Source organism: Sceloporus undulatus, chromosome 4, assembly GCF_019175285.1.
Source record: "Sceloporus undulatus isolate JIND9_A2432 ecotype Alabama chromosome 4, SceUnd_v1.1, whole genome shotgun sequence".
NCBI classification, from domain to species: domain Eukaryota; kingdom Metazoa; phylum Chordata; class Lepidosauria; order Squamata; family Phrynosomatidae; genus Sceloporus; species Sceloporus undulatus.
The window spans coordinates 108,000,116-108,024,733 of NC_056525.1; the positions used below are offsets into that span (position 1 = coordinate 108,000,116).

The window sequence follows — 24,618 nt, forward strand, 5'->3', positions numbered from 1 at the left end:
AGTGAAGAACCTGATGTTGATCCTATTGACTCTTAAGAGCATATCCCAAATGATGGATATCACATGAAGTAGTTTAACCATCATTTCTTCTTCTCTGGAAACTGAGAAGTTGAAACTTTACAAGGTATTGATCTCTAACAGATCATTGTCAGCGCCTTATCAAATTACAGTTTTCAGAATTCTTTTGGGGAGAACATCCATGACAGCTAAACTGGTATAAAGCCAGAATGTGGTTGTGCTATAGACAGAGATTGGGATGAAATCTAATTCTCAAGATGGCTCCCCAGTGCATCAGAGTCTATCAGCTTTTGGACTGACTGCACTTATTTGAAATTGTTTTTTCCTCTTAAAAAAGGAAATTCAGTGCTACAATAGTAGATTTTATTCTGAAACATGGCAGCAGTTGCACCTCCTTGCATACACACACAAACACACACAAACATGTCTCTACACTGGTTTTCCTCTGCATATAAATGAATTCATTGGCCATTTTGAAAGATGTGCTTGCTGCACTGTTTCATTAAGCTACTGCGTTATCGGGTAATTGTTTAAACATAAAGCCATAGCACTATCAAAAAGGAAAGGTGAACTAATGGCATTTGCAAATGTCAGGGATTATCTTAACACTTTTATTATAGTTTATAAAAAGAAGGTTCAGGGCATTCCATGGCAATTATTTCCATAGAAATTGGTTATTTAAATAAATTGCTAATTATCTGGATATGACAGTATTGAAAACCCTGCTAATGAGTTATGTGATAAGTGCAGCTTTTGAAGGCCACCTACAGGTGGAAGAGAGCAAAAGCAATATTGAATTATTATCCCAAATGAGGAGGTGGATGCAGCTATCTTGTTTGTAATATTTACATCAGGCTGTGTGAACACTTCCCAAATGTCATGTTGTTGACTTCAAGTTTATGAAGATTGTCTCTGTTAAGGAAGGTTAGACTTCTCCATTTGCTTCATTTGCTTGTTTGCCCTAATCCTTAAAATGTCTAGTTTAATTAGTATTTACGGTAACATATTTACAATGAGCGAATAGCAAATGTTTCTAGATTAATTCCCATTCTGCCATTTTGAGTGCTGACATTTAGTTTATTTAACCAAAATCTTCTATTATTATATTAAGCCATTTTATTAACTTTAGTAGAATGAAGACAGCTGTTTATTTGATGGCTAGCCTGCTGGGGTGGAAAAAATAATGTGAACGTAAGCACACTTATTTGGAAGTTTATTCATGAGCCTTGTCTCAGGATGAGGTGGTGGAAACATGCATCTTGTTTATCTTGAATTATAGTGCGCTGTCCCCAGATCCCAGGTACTGGTACGGATTTGAAAATTTGCTTCCCTTTAACTTTGTTTATACCCAAGAAGGTCCCAGGAGTTCTGTATCTCTATACTATTGACAGGCACCAACCAAGCAGTTACTGAAAATGTAGCCACATTTTATGCTGTGGCTCTTTAAACAGTGTTAGAGATACTGAGTGAAGTCAGATTGTTTTGAATATGTTCTATCATAGTGTTGGATATCTTACTAATCCTACTAATTAAATTCAATCCATTTATGTTGTACAGACTAGTTGGATACAGTTTGAATTTTATTCCTTATTTGTTTTGGTCTAAAGACAAGAATAAAGTTATTTTTATTTAACGATTGCCACATTCAGTTGAATTAACTGCACTCGAATACCGCTAGTATCTTTGGATTGTCTATCCACAGATTCACCACTGCTGAGTTTAGTCCTGAGAGACTTTCTTTGACAACCCAAAGAGAGGGAACAGTTATCAAAAATGGTATTCTGTGGGCCATGCTGTTGGAACCCAGCTCATACATGGTATGACCCTTGAATGATATCAAAGATCAAAGGTATTGCACAGATGGGTTGCAAAGTAGGAGCAAGTAATTCAAAATACTTGGGCTAAAACAAAACCCTTGCATCTAACTCCAAAGGTTAAGCAATGGGACTTGAGAGAAACTTAAGTGTTAGAATCTGGGGGGCTTTTATTAAGTTGTCCCACACCAAGGTGGAACTCTACAAAGCTACCAGTGAATCCCAAAGTATGTATGGACAAAGCAGTTTAGAGATAGATTTAAATGTAATTAGCATTTTGCATTGTGTCTGGAAGACAAAAAGGAACGTGTTCATATGTTAAAACAATGATACAGTGAAGGCATGGAGACTTACTCAGCATGCATGCGCATGCATGATCTTTCTCACAAACACACACACACAGTCACACAAAGAGAGAGAGAGAACAGCAATACATGTAGATACACGACATACTGATAGTATTGTCACTTGTTTTTCTTTTAATAACAGCAGAGTATCCAAAATTACCCTCAGTTCACTAAAAATAAATTGTATGTTTAATATTCTGTTAGCTTCTTAGTTTATTCTTAGTTCATGTTTAATATAGTGTTGAATGAATCTTAAATTTAATTTTGCAAGGAAGATCCATGCTGTAATTACTGTAACATAAATAAATTAGAGCTAAATTTTGCTTTGCTGCATGCAGTATGCTGCTGAGAATTATGATCCAATTTCATTGTTATGCCAGGAACTCTATACAATAGATATTGCAGAAAGGGGTGTCCCTCCCCTCTAGTATATGTTTGACTTTTCTTCATAGGGTAGAAAACCAAAGCGACTTCTAAGCTCCAAAATGTATGGCAAGAGAAATGATGAAAGAGAAGGATCTCTCTCTCTCTCTCTCTCTCTCTCTCTCTCTCTGAGGACTATTTATCATTCTTTAGCAAAAATAATCATTCAGTCATGCCATAATAGTATGCACAAGAAATGATAATTGTATCATTTTCTAATGCATATCACAGCCTTCATCTAGTAGGCAATATCATATTTGCTCAAGTAACATCATGGATTCTTCTGGTCACTGACATCAGTTTATTTATGCGTGTTCTTTGTCATTTATGTACTGGAAACTATGGACTCAAAGATCCTTGGTGGTTCATTGGCAGTAGAGTTATTCCTCATGCTGGGTAACGATAATCTTACTATGGACATCATTACTATCTGGCATGATCCAGCCACATTTGCCCGCCACTGGAATATAACTTGGGAAGGAGGGGACAATGCATTATAATCTGAAAGAGCAAGGATGAAAAAGCACTATGACTTTAGGAGGACTCTTACCAGTCTCATTAAGATTGATTTTGTTAAGCTAACTGCAAATATCAAGCCATCCATTAATGCCCAGTGGGAATTCTTTGCCCTCTCTCATTCCCCTTTGTGATCTTCTGTTTTGCTGTGATCTTTACTTTCTGCTCTTTATGGTCCTTTTGCAAAAACAAATCCCCATCTTTGGTCAAATGTTGGTCAGTGTTGCTAAAGAACTATATATTCAGAATTATTTCTATCTTGTTGGTTAGAATTCAGTACCTAATTAAGCTTCACATACACTACACTTAGGATTCAAGAATTATTCTGTCTGCTACTTAGTCATATGTGTGCAAAGCAAATAGTTTTAATATTCTTTGTCACCAATGAAGACTTGTTCTGTCATGGCATACTACCAGGCAGTGTTCTTATTGGTTCTGGAGCAGATGTGGATCGGCTGCAAGTTCGGTGTTGAAAATGGAAGAAATGCTGGAACAGGAACAGGTGAATAATGAGAAGGAATCTGCGCTGAAGCAGCTGAAGGTGACATAACCCTAGAGGATCATTCATATGCTGAATCAGGAGCAGATGTCAATAGAGACAGCTTGTCTGAAAATTTGGATGCTGATTCAGTAGCAACTAGCATTGATGGGAGAGGCTTATCAGACATGCTGTTTGTAAAGACCAATGTTGACGGTAAAAAATGTGGGCTGTTAAGAGGGAGGTGACATTTTGCTGGAGGCAACAAGCACAGAAGAAACATCTTTCAAAAAATGACAACACATCAGACTTTTTTCAATGTTCAATTGAAAAACCACATCAGCAAACAAATTATTGGTGTGTGTGTTTTTAAAGAAAATGCAGTGGCACAGTGTAGCTTTTGTAAATGACAGTAAGAATGGGATGTGGCAGACCCTTCTCAAGTAGCCTCCCCTTCAAGGGACTGTAGCATGTCCTTTAGTGTAGTGTTGTGTCTGCTGATGTCTGGCGGTTCAAAGATGAAATCAAGAATATGTGCAAGCATAAATAAAATGAAAGTGAATGATATATCTATAATGATGAACAAAACCATCCATCCTGGACAAGATAAGAACTTGTAGGACAATCCTGTCAACTATAGGCTACCTATGCTTCATCCCACCCTCAAGTTCCTCAGGAACTTAGTCTGACAAAGGACTTTATCACACCAGGCTTCCCTCCTCCCTCACAACAATCATATTAGTATAGGGAATGGAAACATATCAGTTTGAAAACATTCAATATCACCCTTGTTTGCAGTCGTGGGAGTGTGCTGCTTTGGCAGTCCATGGTTGCTTCTCTACCATGTCTGTAACCCCACCTCCCATGCATTTCAATACATTGATGAAGTTGTTTTTATTCTGTTATTTTGGTTTTTAAATTTTTATTATTGCTGTAATTACATAATCACAATGAGGAAAAAACCAAAAGGTATGCAGTAAAAACAATCTTAGCCAGTGAAGGGGAGGGGGAGGGGAGGCAAATCACCCCCATTCCTCATGACATTTGTCAATTGTTATTGACATGGAAGGGATCTAGTGCACTAAGTGACTGATGGAATAAAAACAATATTAGGAACCTATTGATGGGTTTTCCCTGACGATGAAAAGGTGCACTACAGAAACAAAGGAAATGCAAAGCAGAAACTGATTAGAATATGCTAATACCTTGTTTTAATTCCTATTTACTGGCTCATGTGATAAAATTAAAACTTTTTTTTTCTTTATCATGGCAGGTCCCTTGATATCTTACTGCAGGCTTAGTAGTATTTAGTTGCAAATGTCTGGTTACTTATAATTAATTCATTTCCTCCAAAGAATGGTGTTATTAACATTGTTGTTATATGCCTTCAAACTGACTCCAACATATTGCAACCTTCTCACAGGGTCTCTCCTGTCCTTTGCTGTCCTTTGCTGAGCGAAGCATTTGCTGGGTTTTTTTTGGTCAGTTAGACCATTTGCAGGTTATGTTTCCTCACCACTTTTCCTATTCTGTCTGTGATTTCTTTGATGTATGGTTAAAATACCTTCTTTTTGGGTGGTTGTTTGTCTTCACTTCTATGGATTTTTTTCTGGGTCTGGCAATGCTTCTGATGTCTGAGCTGGAGTAACCATCCAGTCTAGGTGCTTCAGGAAGTGGGGTTCACTGATCCTTTTTGCCCGGTCTACCAGTGTTTTTATTGTGCTTGTTTTTTGTCTTGGGTCGTTGTTAGAGTTCTTGTGTAGGTACATGTGTAGGTTTTCTGTATAATGTGTGGCCCAACCATTGGTTTGGTTTGGTTTGTGGATGACCAGGACATCCAAGAATGGCAATGTTCCTTCCTTTTCTTTTTCCATTGTGAATTGGATGTTTGGGTAGATGTTGTTCAGATGGTTCAAAAACATGGTATCTTCTTTTCTGTGGCTCTAGATGGCGAAAGTGTCGTCCACATATCGGAACCATGTTGTGGGCTTTTTTAGTGCTGTTTCCAGGGCTTGCTTTTTGAAGTGTTCCATTTAAAAGTTTGCTATCACAGGGCTCAGAGGGCTTCCCATTGCTACCCTATCTCTCTGCCCATAGAATCCATTGTCTCACTGGAAGTAGCATGTGGTGAGGCAATGTTTAAACAGGGTTGTGATGTTGTCTGGAAAAATTTGTTGGATGAGTGCCATGGTGTCTGTTAAGGGGACTTTGGTGAACAAGAAGATCACATCAAAGCTGATTAATCTCTGGGTTTGAGTTTGAGGTTGTTGATTTTTTTTTTCTATGAAGTGAGCTGAGTCCCTGATGTAGTGGGGGGTTTGCCTTATGTGTGTTTGCAATTGTGTGGCCATGCCAACAACTATCAGGTCAGAATGCACAGGGAAGCCATTGAAATCCATAAGCACCTGGACAACTTCAACAGGAAAGAAGAAACCCTTAAGGTAAACTAAGGCCCGTTACAGACAGGACTAAAAGTGTGTGCTCTGCGCGTGCTAGGGTTAGAAAGGAGCGTCCTTTCTGGACGCTCCCAATACTAACATGCGCGGAGCGCACACAAAATGGCGGCGGCCATTCCACACAGCCGCCGCCATTACGACGTCACAACCATGCCGCCTCCAAACGAGGTGGCATGGATGTGACGTCCTTGCGCTGCGCGAGGGCACTTAGAGCGCCCTTTACGTGGCGTAAGAAGGAGCTCCGAAACGGAGCTCCTTCTGGAGTTTGCGTCGCTGGCGTAGACTTCAGACAGCTGCACCAGCGGCGCAGAGGAGAAAGGAGCCAAGTGGCCCTTTTCTCCTCCTCTCCTCTGCCGCAGGGTGTCCTTGGGGCTTGAAGCCCCAAGGACACCCCTTTCCAGGCCGCGGGGAAGCAGCCTTTTGCCACTTCCCCGCGGCCTGGAAAGCGGCAGATTGGGGCTTCGGAAGCTGCTGGTCTGGCAGCTGAGGCCCCGATACAGCAGGGAAAGGGCGGGTGCAGGCTGCCCCAAACGGACAGTCTGTAACCCGCCAAAGTTTGGCTACCAGTCCTGAAAAACACCAAAATCAAGATCCATCCCATTCAAATGAAAACCACCCAGGGTGAGACGGGTTTCCTAACAGACATTGGATCATTAATTAAATAGACACCCTGAGGCCTTGCCATTCAACAAAAGACCAACACAGAGATTAACATGCAAATCACTTCCCCTCAACCAACAGTATATTGGTTCTCCTCAACCCACTCTCTTCCATGCCAGCATTCTCTGAAGATGCCAACCACAGTTGTCAGTGAAATGTCAGGAAAAAAATCTTCTAGAACGCCACCTCATAGCCTGAAAAACCCACAAAAAACCATGGATGAGAGCTGTGAAAGCCTTTGACTTTCCAATATATGAATTTCTTTGTCTCCCATTCCAATAATGCATTTTCTTTCTTTCTTTGTGCAGGAAATGCCATCAGACCCATAGCCCTTCGAGCAGTTTCTGCAATTTCTGGTGCTCTTCCAGGCTTCCCTATACTCGCTACAGGAGGCATTGACTCAGCTGAAAGTGGCTTGCAGTTTCTTCATAGTGGTGCTTCTGTTTTACAGGTATTTTTGTTTTACTTTTTTAAGTTGTAACAGAAAACACAATAATGATTTAACTTAAAAATGTGGTGAGCAATATGTCCTACATGCATTCCTTATTCCCTTCTCTGTTTATGGAAATAAATGTGTGAACTGTATGTGAATGGAGAAAGAAAATCTACAATCCATCTACAACCTGGACTTCTCCTGCTGCTTTTTCAAGAATGGGATTTGCTTGAAAACTGGTACCAGGCATCTTCTATAAACTGTTCCCCAATATCTATTCCCCTTCCATTAGACCTTGCAGTTTTGCTCGCTATTACTCACACGCTATCACTCACACAAACTGGCTGATTTAAATTCTAAAGGGGGGGGGGAAGAATTTCAAACAGAAATCAGCAAGAACATCCTAATGGAACAGCCTGGCTCAGAAAGTGGTGGACATTCCTTCATTTGAATTTTTAAAACCTTAGGCGAGCCACTTATCAGTAATCGATTTATTACTTCAGGATTCTAGGGATTCTGTGATTTTAGCATTGTTAAAAAGCTATGGATGAGATATGAAACTAGAACAAATCATGGAGTCTACAATAATAATGCAAAGTGATGGTGTTTTCTTATACATGTTCTAACTCCTGTTTATTGAAATGGTATTTGCACAAGAGAGTTTGCTGGCAAGATATAGACACAAATATGTGGGTATCCTAAAGTCCTGTTATTCCTCCCTAATTCAATTTCTGGGTTAAGCTAATAATAGTTGGCTAGTAGAGATGAAATCTGCCCTGTTCTGGTTTTCTTGTTTAAGGAAATAATGAGAAATTTTAGCAATTTTCTTCCTGTGGCAAGAAAGCCTTCCAAAATCAGGAAGTTTCCAAAGGCTATATGCAAAGTGAGACTTATCCTGTACAAAAATTGCTGGTTTTATTTTGCACCAAAGCCAGCATTTTCTATGCAGGAAATATAATTGCAATAAAAAAATATTGGTGTGTATAAATATTATCTCTCATGCAGAAAATGTTGTTTCCTATCCAAAACCAACTATTTTCTGAGCAAAATCAAAAACAAATAAGTGCAAATTTTGTGCAGAATATGACCCAAACTACAGTGATTCTCATCAGTCCAAAATTCTTTTCTCATCTCAATATCTGAAAAAGATGCTTTTGAACCAGTTTTCAAATATTTCAAACATTCTTTCCATCCTGAATGGCTAAGGGATGAGAAAGAGAGTTGAAACTAACACTGGAATTTGGTTGATTAGTCCCAACTAGGGTAACCCCTATGGCTCAATGGTTAAAACATGAGCCAACAGATTGGTAAATCCTTTGATTTAATGGTTCTATACAAGTTAAGACTATTATTCATTAATTTATTAAAATATATTTATCCCATCCTTTTAACATGAGATCTCATGATGGAACACCAAAAGAAAATGTAACAAATTTAAAGAATTTCAAATTAAAATCAATAAATAATTTTAAGAGATAAAAATGTATTAAACAATTCAAACAAATTAAAGAATAAAAGAGCAAAAGATCTGCTGCAGGATTTAGGCTCTGGTGTCTCATTTACATGTATGATGCCCTTCTCGTCTCTCAGATACTTCCATGTGGCACATATTGCTATCATTTTACAGCCACTGAGAAATTTACATTGTATTATACAAACCTCATCTGTCATAGAAAAAGTGCTAATGTTGTTTGGGACTCAGGGTGTAATTTTTTTTTTCCTTTTTTCATTCTTGTGCACAAGGACAAGAAACTCCATGGGTTTTCTCTCACTTGTAAGATTGTGAGATATTTTCTAATGGTATTGATGAGTGATCTTAAATTTTTGAGAACAACTGTTGTGCAATTTGCACCAAAGTATTATAACTGCTGCCTTGTCATATGGGTTTGTACAAATCAACAATGTGGAATGAGTTGTTTAATCAGCCTGCCCCTCTTATGTTGTTGTTGCATGATTTCAAGGCTTACATTTCTGATTTACAGGGAACCTGTCATGGGGATTTTCTCAACCGGAGTTTGCCATTGCCTTCCTCTGTGGCTTAGGCTACATCCTCACTGCAGAAATAATCCAGTTTGACATCACTTTAATTGCCATGGTTCAATGCTATGGAACCCTGTGATTTGTAGTTTGCTGTGGCACCAGAGCTCTCTGACAGAGGAGACTCAATGTATCACAAAACTACCAATCCCAGAATGCCATAGCATTGAGCCATGACAGCTAAAGTGGTGTCAAACTGGATTATTTCTGCAGTGCAGATGTAGCCTTAGAAAATATGACCTGCCCATGTTCACTTAGTGGGGTGCTCATGGTTGAGGAAGGTTTTGAAACCTGACCTTCCAGAGTCCTAGGCATTCAGACTTGTACCCCACACTGGCTCTCCTTTCCCCACTCCCATTACATAAACTTTTATTCTGTCCTTTACATGTATAGATGTTGCCACACTACAGAATTAATACAGCTTGACACCACTTTAACTGCCATGGCTCATTGCTATGGAATCCTGAGATTTGTAGTTTGTTGTAGCACTAGAACTGGCAGAGAAGGCTAAATATCTCACAAAACTACAAATCTTAGAATTCCATATCATTGAACCATGGAAGTTGAAGCAGTGTATTACTAAACTGTATTAATTCTGCAGTGTAGATGCAGCCATGTGCTTTACTTTACAAAGAGGGAAACACCATTTTGCATGGAGACTTTCAGACTTATGGAAACCTCGGTGAAGGAATAATGGCTTGTCTTGGGAGCTTATCGCTCACCTTTTTAAATAGGCATCAGCCTCCCAGGCTGGAGCCAGGACACGGGATGGAGGTGGGGATTATCGCTCACTAAATTGCTACCGAAACATTGGCTGCCATCAGCCTGGGTCCAAGCCGGGTCCCAGCCATGCTTTGCCAGTAATTTTTAGAAGCTGGAAAGCTTCTGACTTCTAAAAAGTGCTGGCGGAGCATGGCTGGGACTCGGCTTGGACCTAGGCTGACGGCGGCCGGCGGGAGGCTGGAGCCAGTTTAAAAGAGTGAGCGATAAGCTCTTTGCGCTCTTACTGGAGGCAAAACTATCCTCAACAGACTCTAGTTAAGAATGAGAAATGTTCAAAATAATCTCCACATATCTGCCTACAACCTTGGTACTGATCTGACTGTAAGCAAAGTCTTTCATTTCTTACTTTGGATTCCTTAAACTGGAGGAGTATTTATTTCCACCAAAAAAGGAAAAGAAAAAAGTATGATCAACAAGGGAATGCTCCACTGATTTCATTTATGACTGCTAATTAGAACTGAACCTCAACCAAAGGAATATAAAACTTGCCACAATTTGTCACCAAGCCTCTGAAGATTTTCATTAAATTGTTATATTAGCTAAAATATATTGCAGTGTTCTTTCCAACTTGCTTAAGGACTTTGATTTGACTTCAAAAATTGATGTCTTGATTACTTTATTAAGACATAGTTAGACAGAATGATTAGAGAGCCAGATCGGTCCATTGTTACTCCTTTTGTTGGAACTTGTGTTTAATAATCTATATTTTTGTATGACAGAAAAGAGAGCCAAAGGAAACTATACAATGCATAGAAATGCTGAACTTTGGAGTAACCCAAACTAACTTCTATAGATCTAGGAAATATTGAGCCTCAATCCTATCAAATAGAGGCAACCTTATTCCTAAAATTGTCAAAAATAACTTGTCAAGAAAATTTCCCGCTGAACCAAGATTCTTAAATAAAGATGTACCATATAGAAGATGACACTGGACTTGTTAACTGCCGTCAAAAAGCGGTTGCCCAACTCGGCGGGCTGACCGCTTTGCCGCTAGACGCAGCGAACGACTACAAGCCCCAGAGTGCTCTGGGGCTTGCCCGAGCTCCCTATTGGTGCGCGGGGCGAAAGGGAGGCCCTTCCACCCCGCGACGCTCTGGGAGCTGGGCTCGGTGACCGGGAGTTCCAGTCCTCCAGGGCAGATGATTGGTTCAGCTGCCCTGGAGGAGGAGTCTCCTGGTCAGGTGGTACTGAGGGCGGGGCTTAGGCCTATATAGGCCGTGCTGCCAGCCCTGGCCCTCAGTCGGCGCTTGGCTCCGGATGGTTAGGAGCCAAGCAGGAAGGGAGGAGGAGCGGAGCCTTCTCCCACCCACCCACCGCTTGGGTTTGGGTTTTTTGTCACAACTTTGGAGCGGCAGCATAGGCCAGGATCTGCACGGTGTGGTACCAGGGCTACAGAGCTCTGGTTTGGGAGTCAGTCGGGACCCGGGAGCGAATAAGGCAGGTGTATGGCCATTGCGGGGGCCATAACGCGAGAGCGCCTCCCGGTGACTAGGGGCTTAGCGAATATGTGAACTCATGGCAGAGATGCAGTCATACGGTGGTCCTTAGCCCCTAGGTCATCCCAATGCCTGGTGGGTGCCAGGTTGTGGTTAATCAGACAAACATGGGGTTGTTTGATTTCGCAGATCCTGACCTCATGCTTTGTGCCAACTCTACCAATGGTTTGCTTAATAAAGTTGTGGCCTTTCCTCCAACACGGTCTCCTGTGGTTATTCGGCAGCAGCATCTGAGGCAATCCACCTTCGACTTAGGGTGACCCTATGAATGACAGACCTCCAGCATCTAATATGCACGGCAGAATTAATGCAATTTGACAACCCTTTAACTGCTATGGCTCCATGTTATAGAATTCTTGGATTCATAGGCCTGTTACATACTGCCAAAATAAAGCTGCTTGGGGTCTCTTTGGAGGTATGCTATTTAAATGATGCATGGGTCCTAAGAGTCCGGAGGTTGCGCCAAAGCCACACTCAATTCCTAAGCACTGGGGTGCAGCTTTGGTGCAGCTTCCAGATTCTTAGGATGCATGCATCATTTAAACAGCATACCTCCAAAGAGACCCCAAGCAGCTTTATTTTGGCAGTATGTAACAGGCCATAGTTTTGTGAGATATTTAGCCTTCTCTGCCAGAGCACTCTGGTGCTTCAGCAAACTACAAATTCCACAATTCCATAGGATAAGCCATGGCAGTTAAAGCAGTCTTTTTAGCAGCCTACGGTATCTCTAGAACTCTTCTTCAGCATCACATTTTAAATAAGCTGATTCTATTACTGTCCACTTTCTTCACTGTCCAGCTTGCACAACCATACATAGAAATTAGAAATTCAGTGGAATCAACAATCCTCACTTTAAGTATTTAATGATATATCTTTATACTTCTTGTCTAGTTCCTTCATAGCTGTCCTTCCTAGTATTCTTTTGATTTCATGACTGCAGATTCCATTCTAATTAATGACTGAACCAAAGTATGGAAAGTCTTGAACAATTTCATTGTCTTCATTTTCTGCTTTAAAGTTATAAATCCTCTGTGGTGGTTATTTTTATTTTGTTAACGTTCAACTGTAAACCCATCTTTGCATGTTCTTCTTTGACTTTCTTCAGTAATTGTTCCAAGTCTTTTCTGTTTTCTGCCAATAGCATGGTGTCATCTGCATATCTTAAATTATTGATATTTATTCCTCCAGTTTTCAGAAGTCCTTCCTTTGGGTCTAAAACTGCTTTATATATGATAAATCCAGCATACGAGTTAAACAGTTAGGGTGATATGATGGAGCCTTGCCTCACTCCCTTGCTAATTGGAAACCATTCTGTTTCACTGTATGCTGTTCTGATGGTACCATATTTTCCTGAGTACAGGTATTCACCAGGACAGTCAAATGATGTGGCACACACATTTCTGAAAGAGCAATCCATAGCTTTTCATTATCTGCACAAGCAAAAGGTTTGCTATAATCTGTAAAGCACAGTCTGGTTTTCTTCTGAAACTCTTTGATGTACGCCATTATCCAACGTACAGTCCCTAGAGCTTCTTCCTTTCCTAAACCTTGTTTGGATATCTGACGTTTCTTCCTCCATATATGGTAAAAGTGTTTGTTGTATAATTTTGAGCATCACTTTGCTTGAATGCGAAATTATTGCAATGGTTCTGTGGTTACTGCAATCCCTGGTATCCCCTTTCTTATATATTGAGTATTTCTAATCTATGAACCATTCTTTTGTTTTCCATATTTGTGGATAGATTTTAGTTCTGCAGGTTTTGTCTGAAGCTTAAAGCAGCTGTACTGGTATGCCATCTGTTCCTGGTGATTTATTTCTCCCAAATGCTCTGAGTGCAGCTGCCATTTCAATTTCTAAAATTGGAGGTTCATCTTCACATAGTTCTTCCTCGAATGATCTGTCATCCTTTCTTCTTTTCTCTGTTCTGTTCTCGCAGATTTGAGATCCGCGCCCCTCAGTTATCCGCGAGGGGGCAAACGAAGGGAGTTAATGGAGGCGCACTCCCTGGGAGGCATAGAGGCACACGCCAGAGGCGTGCACCCATACGCCCCCAGGAAGTGCACCTCCATTCAAGCCAATAGGGCTTGAATATGCACATTCCGGATCCCCGCGAAAAAAGAGGGCTGACTGCAGTTCTGTGCATTGTTTCTATAATCTTTTTTTAATTTCTGTTTAGTCATATAATATGTTCCTCTGCTGGTCATAGAACATCCGCACACTTGGTTTAAATTTTCCTTTGACTTCTCAGGTCTTGTGGAAGAGGTCATTTTTACCTGATTTTTTGTTGTCATCTTCAATTTCAGTGCATTGATTTTTATAGTAATTTTCCTTATCCCTGTGCACAAGTCACTGAATAGTTGCATTCAGGCTTCTGACTTATGCCAGTGGGTAAGTAAAGCTGGGGCATTCTTTATTCCTGGTGGGTATTCTACCACTGAGATATGGTACACTTAAATCAGGGGTGCTTAACTGCCATAGGGACTACATTAGCCTCCAGGAGATGTCAGAGAGCCCCCCCCCCCCCCCCATCTGTTTCTGTCCAATTTTACTTTTGCTTCTCGTCTGTCCTTGATGGCCCAAAGAGTTTAATATGTCATCCATTGAAGCTTCTTTGCAGAAAAGGGGACTGCAAATATTATCTTCTTGCATTATTTCCCTGATAATATCCTTGGCTTCAGTCCAGAGGTTTTCTGGCTCCCAGTAAGTTAGGCTTATTAGTGCAAATCTATTTATTTGTTTGTTTGTTTGTTTGTTTGTTTTACATTATTGTTAAATTCTATGGGTATGTTCTTCAGGTTGTGTTTTGGTACAATAATTGATCACATATAAACCGCTATAGTATTCCTCAAAAGTTTTTAATGTTGCCAAATTATCCACTATAAATTGATTTTCCTTGGCCTGAAAGAGATGGCCCAAAAGGGCTACTATCAGGCTGCATTTGGGGGGTGACGTTCAGATCACCCATGCCCCAAACATGGCTGGAAGCTGCTCTGGTCAGGGCTCTTTGCCAAAGAACTGGCCTAAAAAGGAGTAGTAAAGTACTGCTTCTTTTTGTCAACCACAATCAAGGCTTGTGCGGCTGCTGAGATCCTGGCGTGAACAGTGGCTTTGTGGTCCTGGCGTAGACCTTTTGCGCTATCTGCTTCACTACCTTCCTTTATTCCTTTATTCTTTCCTGTCTCAGCTTATAAGAAAGCCAGTTATAAATGTGGTTTATAAAAAAGGCAACCACATTATTCAAGCAACCCAAGAGGTGTGAACATCACCCGATGGTTAATATGGAAATCAAACAGACTACATAATGGGAAACAGAAGATTGAGAAGTTCTCTCTGCAGAAAAAAGACCAGGAGGAGATTGTTGCACAGGATGTGAATTGCTAATATCAAAAATCATGTATGATAACAGCAGCTTGATTGTTATTTATACAAACTTGGAAATGGGTTGAAGCAGCGATAATTGATGAATGGATTGTTAGGTATGATGAGATAGCCCAAATTGCCACATTAATGTGGGTTCTAACAGATAAGTCAATTGAAGATTTTTTGAAAGATTAGAAACCATTTATGGACCTTTTGGGCAGGAAGCTAATGATATAATAATCTGTGATTATGATTAGTAATTCTAATCATTACTAATCATTATTAATTATTTGGTTAGATCCCTAATGGTAGAATAAAATATTTTTCTATCTTTTCATTTTCTTTTCATTACAGTTAAGATGGGGATCATCAGAGCTCTACTGTGTTTTAGTTATATATTTTCTCCCTTTCTTTCCCATTTCCCCCCTCTGTTTATTTTTGTGTGCATTTTATGGATGTATATCATTTTATTTTGATTGTGTATTAGATTGTTAAAATTAAAAGTCAATCAACAAATAAATTAAAAGATACTGAAGCAGAAGGAAGAAAAGGAGAAGAAAAGAGAAGGAGAAGAAAAACAAGAAAAATACATACAACTCATATATAGTAAGGTTCACCTTCTCCATCTTGACTGTATTGAAAAGAAAAACTAAAAAGGGGGAAATTATTCTACCGTTACAAATCCAAATAAATAATCCCACTAAAATTACTGATAACCATAGTCACAGATTATTACATCCATAGTTTTCTTATTGCTCAAACAGATTTTTTTTTTTAAACATGGACACGAACATGGTTTGTTAGTCTGGCTAAATTAAGCTTTTCTTTCCCAGACTATATTTAACAGCAAATAGTGGAGCAGATGCTTAGTCCTACCATTTGCTTCCACAGGGCTATAAAAATGCTTCATTTTATCTTCATTTTGGCTAGACCTCTTGTCAAATAATTCTCATACTGTAACATTCAAAAGAAGAAGAACCCAGGTCCCTTTAATGTATTTTTCATTGATGCAGAATAGTGGCAAGCCATTTCCTTGGATGAGTTGTCTGTCTTATTGTTATTTCCCTGTAATTCTGAAAACTATTGTTGCCTTGCTTTTGTTTTGCAAGCCTCCTTAAGAAGGTTTTCTTGTCCTAAAATGTGGCCCAAAATATTTAAATAGCTAAAATAAAGCTATTATAACCAAATAAAAACTACCCTAATGAAACCCTAAGAAAACTTAATAAGTAAATAAACCTATTTTTAAAATGATTCATTATGGCTTGTCTTGTGGAAAAAGAGAGAAACATTCACTGAAACCGAGTTTCTACAGGACCTATTTCACCTCCATTAATTTAACTATGGCCTTCTTTAGGGTTTTTCTTTCTAAAACTATCTTAGCTTTTCTCCTCCTCACATATGTCACCAGGAGATCAGCACCTGCACAAACATAAATATCATTAATTTTAAATGTATTCAATAGCCAATCTGAACATTTTAATTAAGCAAGAATTTCCTGTGGAGGTGGAGAGTGAGACAAAAGCTAACCTCTGACTCTTTCTGAACATAGATAATGCTTACTTTTTTCCCAGTTAGTGGGATGTGATGAGGTTTGGGGTGGATGGTGATTGTTTTAAAAGCTTTGGAACATAGCAAAGCCATCACTCCCTTTGCTAAGGAATATGTAAGAAGTCCAAATATAGCAATGTAAGAGACATACAATTATTGGCATTTACGTCAGTCCAAATGCATGAATTTTTTTTATGAAACAAAATTATTGTATTTATTTTTGCAAATTGTGGCATTCCAGTACAACATACTTTCCTTTCATTTTCAGTGACACTTTTTTATTATTGTATTTTTATTATTTTATTATCACTGGCAAATAGGATTTTCATCTTTTCAAATTTCTTTTTTTTCTTTCACATATGCCATATAATAATAATAATAATAAATTTAGTTATATTTCCCACGTCTCCCTTAGTGTGTGTATACATGCATACATATAGTGACTCTTGGTATCTTCTGGGGTTTTATCAAAATCTGTAGATGCTCAAGTCCCATTATATAAAATGCTGTATTAAAATTGTGTATCTTATACAAAATGGTAAAATCAAAGTTTACTTTTTGGTTTTTTGGTTTTTTTAAAAAGATTCAACTCATGTATCGTTGAATCTGTGGATGCAGAATCCATGGATATGGCGGGCCAAATGTATGCATGCATGTGTGTGTGTGTGTGTGTGTGTGTGTGTGAAGTAACACACACACACACATATGGCTTTTGAGGAAAATACATACATTTTTAGAAGTCATCTCATTGTAGGAAATTAAAAATGGAAATAGTTATTTAAAAATTCCAGTTGAATAAGAAAATGGATTATGGAATATACCATAAAGGCACAAAAATATTAAAGTAAAAATCACTTCACAGCAGCCAGTATGATTCAATTGTAGATCAATAGTGTGTAGTTAATGCATTAGCAGTAGAGCATTAATTTGCAATTACTGCAGGTGATCTGATCCTCCTTGCGCTGTCCATTGACATAAATGACCTTTTGTTGAAAAGGATTCTGCAATCATTATTTTTAGCAGCTATAACAAGGAAAAGAGCAGAATGAAGGGGCTGCTTTCAACAGCGTGGACTGTACACATGTGTGTTTCTACCTAGCATTATTCCTCTTCGCTTTCTCCCTCGGTATATATAGCAGCAGTTCTTGAATATGGAATATACTTCATTTTGGTTTTAGAATCATTTAGTCATTTAGTTTTTGAGTTTAACAATTCATTTGTCCTTTCTGATAAGGGTTCACAAAATCTGTTATAATGTAAAGTCCTGATGGTGTGCTTCTCTGTTTCACCAATGGTAGGTTTCTAATGTTTACTGAAAGAAAGCTTTAATAATTTTACCATGAATATTGATTTTCGGCAGTCAGCAGAGGAAGTAGAGAAGGAGAGTGTTGGATCTTTAAGGCCGATTTTCCTCCAATTTCTTTGCAAGACAGTAATGCAAATGTGTTATTTGAAACTATTTTTGCAAAAGAGGTAGAAGACACAAAGAAAACAGAAATGTTAGTTCTTCGCTATATTTGGTGGAGCCTATTGTTGAGAAAGCTGCCATTTTCTATTTCCACAGAGCAATTCTTAGTTCTCTGGATTCAGCTGAGATTTCACAATGTGGCTAAAAGTTGAATCAACACCAATAAGATATTTCCTACGAAAGCAGAATTAATACACTATCTCACAGAATAACCAAAATTGGCATGGCCTACCTGGCCAAGAAATACTTTCTTAGAAGTAACTAAAAAATTTTAGAAACTGAGAATTTTTTTCCTAAAATGATCCAACAAGCTACATTTTGCACTTCATGTTTGAAAGTTATTGTCTGGGCAGAAAGACAAGGAAAAGAAGCAGTCTCTCAGGGTACTGTGGAAGAGGGTTTTCTACTTTATTCCTGTAGGATTCTAGGGGTCAGAGAACTTTTCTCCTTTCATAGATCACAAATAAGTTTCTTTCGTGGACACAAAATTGAGTTCACCAATTCTTATAGCCAAGCTGATGGAGCCCAAAAGCAATTTTAACGGAAAGAAAATATAGCAGTATTGAAGGAAGAGGCTCAAAAGGATGAGAGGTTAATCACTCCAGGACTAAATTGAGGTCCCAAGACAGAAAAATTGTTTTGCTGGCTGGTTTTGATAGACTTGCAGCTTACAAAAGTATGGACCCATGGGAAAGTGCCTCAAGGGAACAACAGACTCCAGCTTTAATGATATTGTTCATTACAGTTCTCTGTCTGCCCAGAGTGCTGTCTCTATGGACCAAAGAAAATCTGTCCTGAATAAAGCCAAAGAGAGAGAAAATCCTTGCTTCCTAGCTTCTTTCCTCCTCTTCTCCCTAGTGTTTTTGGCCTAAATGTTTTAAGATAGTTTTCAGATAGATGGGTCTCTAGGCATTCAGATTGTCTTCTTGGCTTTGGGTATCAATTTTAGACTTTAGGTCACTTGGTACATTTGGCAGAATCAGCAAGTAAAGCTTTGCTGGACAGTATACATAGATGCAGTCATGTTTTCAGGGCCAAAAAAAAAATCACCAGTCAGAGCCTGTTCTTTATAGACTTCTGCCATACTTTACCTGCTTAAGAACATTTCTTCTTAAAAAAAATTTTGTATTATGCATTATTAGAATGTGAATATATAGCTCGAAGCTTCTTCCTAAATTTGAGTAGTGTGTTGCTATAAGCGAAATCCAATATATTGTAGACTGAAGCAAAACTACACTCCGTCCCTCAAATGTTAACTACTTTTTTCCTACATAAAATGATTTAAACATCAATGAAGACTTTGTATCTAATGCAAGGCAATGTAACTCCCTCCATGTTCATCTGGTTTTCTATATTGCCAAAAAGATTAGCAAAGCTAGTGAAAAGAAAATGGTCTTTGTCATATTTTCTACATACAACAAAAGGGTTTAATTTAATGTTTGTCTCATGCTGAAGAAAGAAGTTAATTGATTTTATGTTTGTCACCGACAGGGTGTAATAATAATAAGAAGATAATAGTAAATGCGGTACTATGAGGAATCAAATAGGCTGCATACATAACTTTTCATTGCTTCACCACTGAAGAATGTGTCGAAGAAAAGTCAGCCAAATTAAAAGAAGAAACGCAAAACAGCCTGTCCATTGCAGGACCTTTCAAAGATACCGACCACTCCATTTTTATTGCTTATCCCATTGATATGATCAGAATATTAGAAGCTTGAGGTTAAAGGCTACCTGCCTAATAGGGTGGCATTTGGAAAGCACTTTTACTTAGCAATCTTTTGCAGTTCAGTAGTAAAACTGAACTAAGTCTCTCTCTTTTGGGTAAAGCAAGATGGCATTCTGGTAAATGCTAGAATTTTATCATTTCAACAGAGAAAGAGAAGAAAATCATAGCAGAATGAAATATTTGTGATCTCCAAAGAGTGTGCTGTCACTATAACACCACAGATGAAAGCGACTGCTGTCTCAATTACCTGGAAACTACTTTGAAACTCACTTTGATCTCTTCTGATTGTCTGTTCATGTTATTGCTAAATGCAGTACATAGAAGCATCACTGTTTTGGTGTTCTATAGATACAATATATGGCGTGAAAATGATGGAATAGTCAATCTTTGCCACTTATTTATATCCTGAGGTACATGTTCACTAGTGAATCTGCATAAACTCTGGCCTTCAGGGAAGGGTCCAATAGAGCAGAGAGAAAGAAAGTAGCCAAGAGAATTCATCCTCTCTTTCCACACAGGGAATTCAGACTGAGATTATTCAGTGGCACTATTACTAGTGGCAGGCAGTAGCTTCTGTGTCATGAGTGAAGTGAATCCGTGGTGGATTTGATTCTTGGCTGAAAGGAGCATGTTTTGTTTTTGTTAACTGCATTCAGGTCAACCTCAACTCATGGCAACCCTGTGGATGAAGCATCTCAAAGCCCCCCAGTTCTCCACTACTCTGCTAAGGTCTTGTAGATTCAGGCCCATGATCTCACTAATTGAGCCTACCCATCTAGCATGCAGTCTTCCTCTCTTTCTACTGCTTTCTACCTTTCCTAGCATTATTGTCTTTTCTAATGAGTCATGCCTTCTCATAATGTGGCCAAAGTACAGCACCCTCAATTTAGTCATCTTGGCTTCCTGACAGAGTTCAGGTTTGAGCTGTTCAAGGACCCATTTGTTTTCTTTTTGGTCATCCAGTTATCCTCAGCACTCTTCTCCAGCACCAAATCTCAAATGAGTTTTCTTTCTTTCCACATTCTTTACATCTGTACAGGGTGATTGGAAAAACAGTAGGCCCTCCGTTTCCGTGGACTTGCCATCTGCAGATCCATGCATCCGTGGATGGCAAGCCCGGGCGGGGGGGGGGGGGGGGGTGACAGAGAAGGAAGAAGAGGAGGAGGAGGAGGGAGGAGGCAGAGGCAGCAGGGCAAAGAGGAAAAGGAGAAGGAAGGACGAAGAGGAGGGGGAGGAGAGAGGAGGCGGCAGCAGTGGGGCGAGGAGAAGGAAAAGGAGGAGGAGGAAGAAGAGGGAGGAAGAAAGAGGCAGAGGCAGTGGGAGTGAAGGAGGAAGAGCAGGCAGCCCCTTGCCATCTACCATGGTGTGAGTGGCGAGGCAGGCCTCAGGGGAGGGAGGATGGCCAAGTCCCATTGTCCTGAATGGTGGTGCAGCCATGCCACCAATGAGGACAATGGGACTTGAGCAGATTTTTGGTATCTGCGTGGGGATCCAGAAAGGATCCCCTGTGGATACCGAGAGCTGACTGTACCATGGCTTCGACGATCCTACCTTTAGTGTTCAGTGTCATATCTTTGCACTTCAGGATCTTTTCTAGTTCTTTCATAGCTGCCCTTCCCCTCCTAGTCATTTTCCTGTTTCTTGATTTTTGATCCAAGATTAATTATTTCAATTTCCTTGTCATCTAGGATGAATACATGTAGATCTTCTGTGGTCATTATTTTCTTCTGTGGTCATTATTTTTGTTTTCTTAATGTTCAACAATGAACCTACTTTATCTACGCATTCCCAAAATAAGTTCAGCATCTTGGCTAGTTTCTTGCAAGCCTGGAGTCAAACTCAGAGTGGATTCATTGCTCCACTGACATAGGAGACACTGACCATCAGTGAACACCACTCTTAGAATGCAAAGCTTCAAGTCTGAGAGTCAGTCCTTTAAGTCTATTGCATGTGATAAAATGTAAGGCTCTGGTAGTAAGCAATCCTGCTTAGGCATATAAAGATACAGGGGCTGTTCGCATCAATTCCTACTGTCCTTGATAGATGTCTCAGATTCTGTTGTAACCCACTGAGTAACACCCTCCTGTTACTAAGTACAAGTGTTTTGTTGTGTCCTGCTGCTTGGCTTCTTGCTGCAGCAGGAGGCTATGACTAAGCCTGGTAGTGGTACTCTGGGGATATGCTTTGATACACATCAGAAATTTAGACTGGACTGTGTTCTACCTGAATCTATAAATTTGTTGCAGTTTGGTAATATTTCAGTTCCTACTACCAAGATAAGGTGATAAACATTAATAGTCAGATTATTTATAAGATTAGACTTGTAATGCCCTGTGTATCTCAGCTGCATACTTACTGTCAAAACAGTACAAGGTTTCAGCAATGGAATGAGGCTTATTTGGATTATATTAACCAGGATACTTTTTTAACCTGCATTTTCAATGCCTCCTCTCCTTGTCTGAATTGCTGGGAAAAGTGTTACTCATATGTTTAAAAATTAGAAGCCCTTGGTGAACAAAGAAATTTAAATAAAGCATTGGTTGAGTTTTACAGTTAAATAACCTGTGGAGGAAATTATAATGATGTTCTCTATAATTGTTCTGGAGGAAAAAGGAAGAGAGAGAGAGAGAGAGAGAGAGCACTTAAATCTATGGAAGACATAACAGACCTAATTAATGCTCACACTATTCCTCCAGAGAAACAGATTTTATGTAATGTAAATGGGCTGCATAGGAAATGTTCTTGTGCATATTTTATACATATTCCTTGTTTCTTCTCGCGTAACTGCAGTGTACAGTATTTCAAAATGTAAAGCGTACTTTCTTCCTCCTGAACAACAGCTTGTAATGCAGTATGTGACACCAGGAATAAAACTTTGATAATATTACATGGGATTTGATCAGATGTAGCCTTGCAAATTGTGTGAATTAATTTTGAATGGTCAGGTGGGGACATCTGTGTGAGACTTCCCTTTTTCTCTTGGTAGTTGACCATTTTCTGTTTGTCTAGGAAAAATACATGGGAGGTGAAGTGGGGGGAGGGTTGTTACTAATACAAACAGAAGCCAAATCAAAGTTTTTAATATTATTTTTAAAGGTCACTATGTTAATGTTAGTCTTTACTGCAAGTCATTCCTTGAGAAGTAGCCTGGAATTCACTAAGGCAGTTATGAATGTGTAACCTAGAGTTATGAATTCATAACTGGTTTGTATTCACAAGCACTACATATGTTCCGAATTTAAGGGATATGTAGGGTCTGTGAAAGTCGCTCAGTCCCCACATACTGGTCAACAAGAGTCTGTTCCCGTGTCCATTGGGAAGCAGCACATTGACATTCCCACACACTCCTACACATGTGATCTCTGGCATGTGGGGAAATTGTCATTCTGACTGTTGCACAAGAGATTGCTCGTGAGAAGATGTGGGAATGTTAATCAGCTGCTTTCTGATTAATGAGAACAGACCCCTATCACTTGCAGTGGCTGTTGCCCAGTAAATGAGGACTGGGGGTGAGACTGAACTGGGAGGCATTACTTAGCTATGTAACTAAGGAGGTAATGTAAGTAAATAGTTGATACAGAATCATAGCCATAATACGTTAGCAGTACTAGCAAAAATGGTAGTAGCAGATGATTACAATGAGGATATAGAAAAATGACTGACATATTGAAATATTTCTTTAAAATGATTCTTTAAAGATTCTTTCCTTTTAAATGATTCTAAATATACAACACTTTGGGAGGACTCAGTGCTTTTTACTCATTGGAAGCACATCCCCAAACCCATGTTGACATGATAACATTAAAATGTTTATACACTCTCATTCCCCTCCCCCAAAAGTAATTCATAGTAACATCATTCACTTTTATAACACATTACCTTTCAGCCAGATACATTATAGCGCTATTTCCCAGTTTCAAGGGCTTAATCTAATTTCTCATTTCCCATTTAAAGTTCTGAATAGGCAGGTAGGAAAGTAACTGGAAACGGTAAATGGCAGGAGTCTCTAATGTTATTGCTGAGGCTGACCTTCAAGTTTTTCTTTTCAAAACAAGATGCTATTATGTCATGCCCCAATTCAAAAACTGTTTGTAAGAGCTGAGCTCTGGAACACAAGTATAAGTGACTTAATCCAAGTGCACGCATTATTGTGCAGCATACAGATATAAAATTGATCAAAAATACAGAATGTCTCCCAAAAAACCCATTCACTGACATGCTTAACCTGAATCTATGGAATCTTGGCTAGTGGACTGATTGCCAAATAGGTAATACTCCCTTCTCTTCAAAGTTAGTAGAATGGCTCATTCTTCAAATTTGTTGTAACTTACTTATCAGCACTGATTGATTTCCCAGGAGAAAATTGCTTGGTAACTACATTATGCACCTTCTAGGAAGATCTCCCCACAATTCTTCCAGGATTTTTAGCCTTTCATCTTATTCTATTTGTACTTTATAGGTCTTAATTCTGCTGATGATTCTACTTTGTAGCTGAGATGTGTGTGTGTGTGTGTTAAAGGTTATGATGTCTTTTTGTTTCATGATATATTGTGGACTGCTCAGAAAGGAATATAACAAATAATTAGATAAATCACCTGAAAGTTTACAGCAGTTAAAGCATGGTGAGGGGTAGCTTGAAAAGCCAATGGTCTGAGCAGCTGTCATCTTTGATCATCTGTCTGCTTTTAATGTCCATAATAATTAATTGTATGTTTTTCTAGGTGAGCAGTGCAATTCAGAATCAAGACTTTACTGTGATTGAAGACTACTGCACTGGGCTGAGGGCTTTGCTTTATCTGCAGAGCATAGAGGAACTTCAAGACTGGGATGGACAGAGTCCACCAACTATAAGACATCAGAAAGGAAAACCTGTGCCCACAATTGCTGGCTTAGTGGGAAAGGTATGTTACAGAGACACCTCTTTCTTACTGGGCCATACTTGGTAGGAGGAGATGCAACAGATGGAGAGAGAGAGAGAGAGAGAGAGAGAGAGAGAGAGATCACAGTGGTTCATTTTTAAGAACTTACCAAAATTCACACTTCTCTTCAAT

The 24,618-nt window shown here is 39.2% G+C and overlaps 1 protein-coding gene across 1 annotated transcript in view; it reads left to right on the forward strand.

The window, feature by feature from the left end:
* Window positions 1–24,618, forward strand: part of DPYD (dihydropyrimidine dehydrogenase) — a 617,920-nt gene that overhangs the window by 520,618 nt on the left and 72,684 nt on the right. Inside the window, exons 20-21 of the mRNA XM_042465741.1 lie at window positions 7,021–7,163; window positions 24,289–24,468. Coding sequence (XP_042321675.1) covers window positions 7,021–7,163; window positions 24,289–24,468 — 323 coding nt within the window. The remainder of the gene's footprint in view (window positions 1–7,020; window positions 7,164–24,288; window positions 24,469–24,618) is intronic.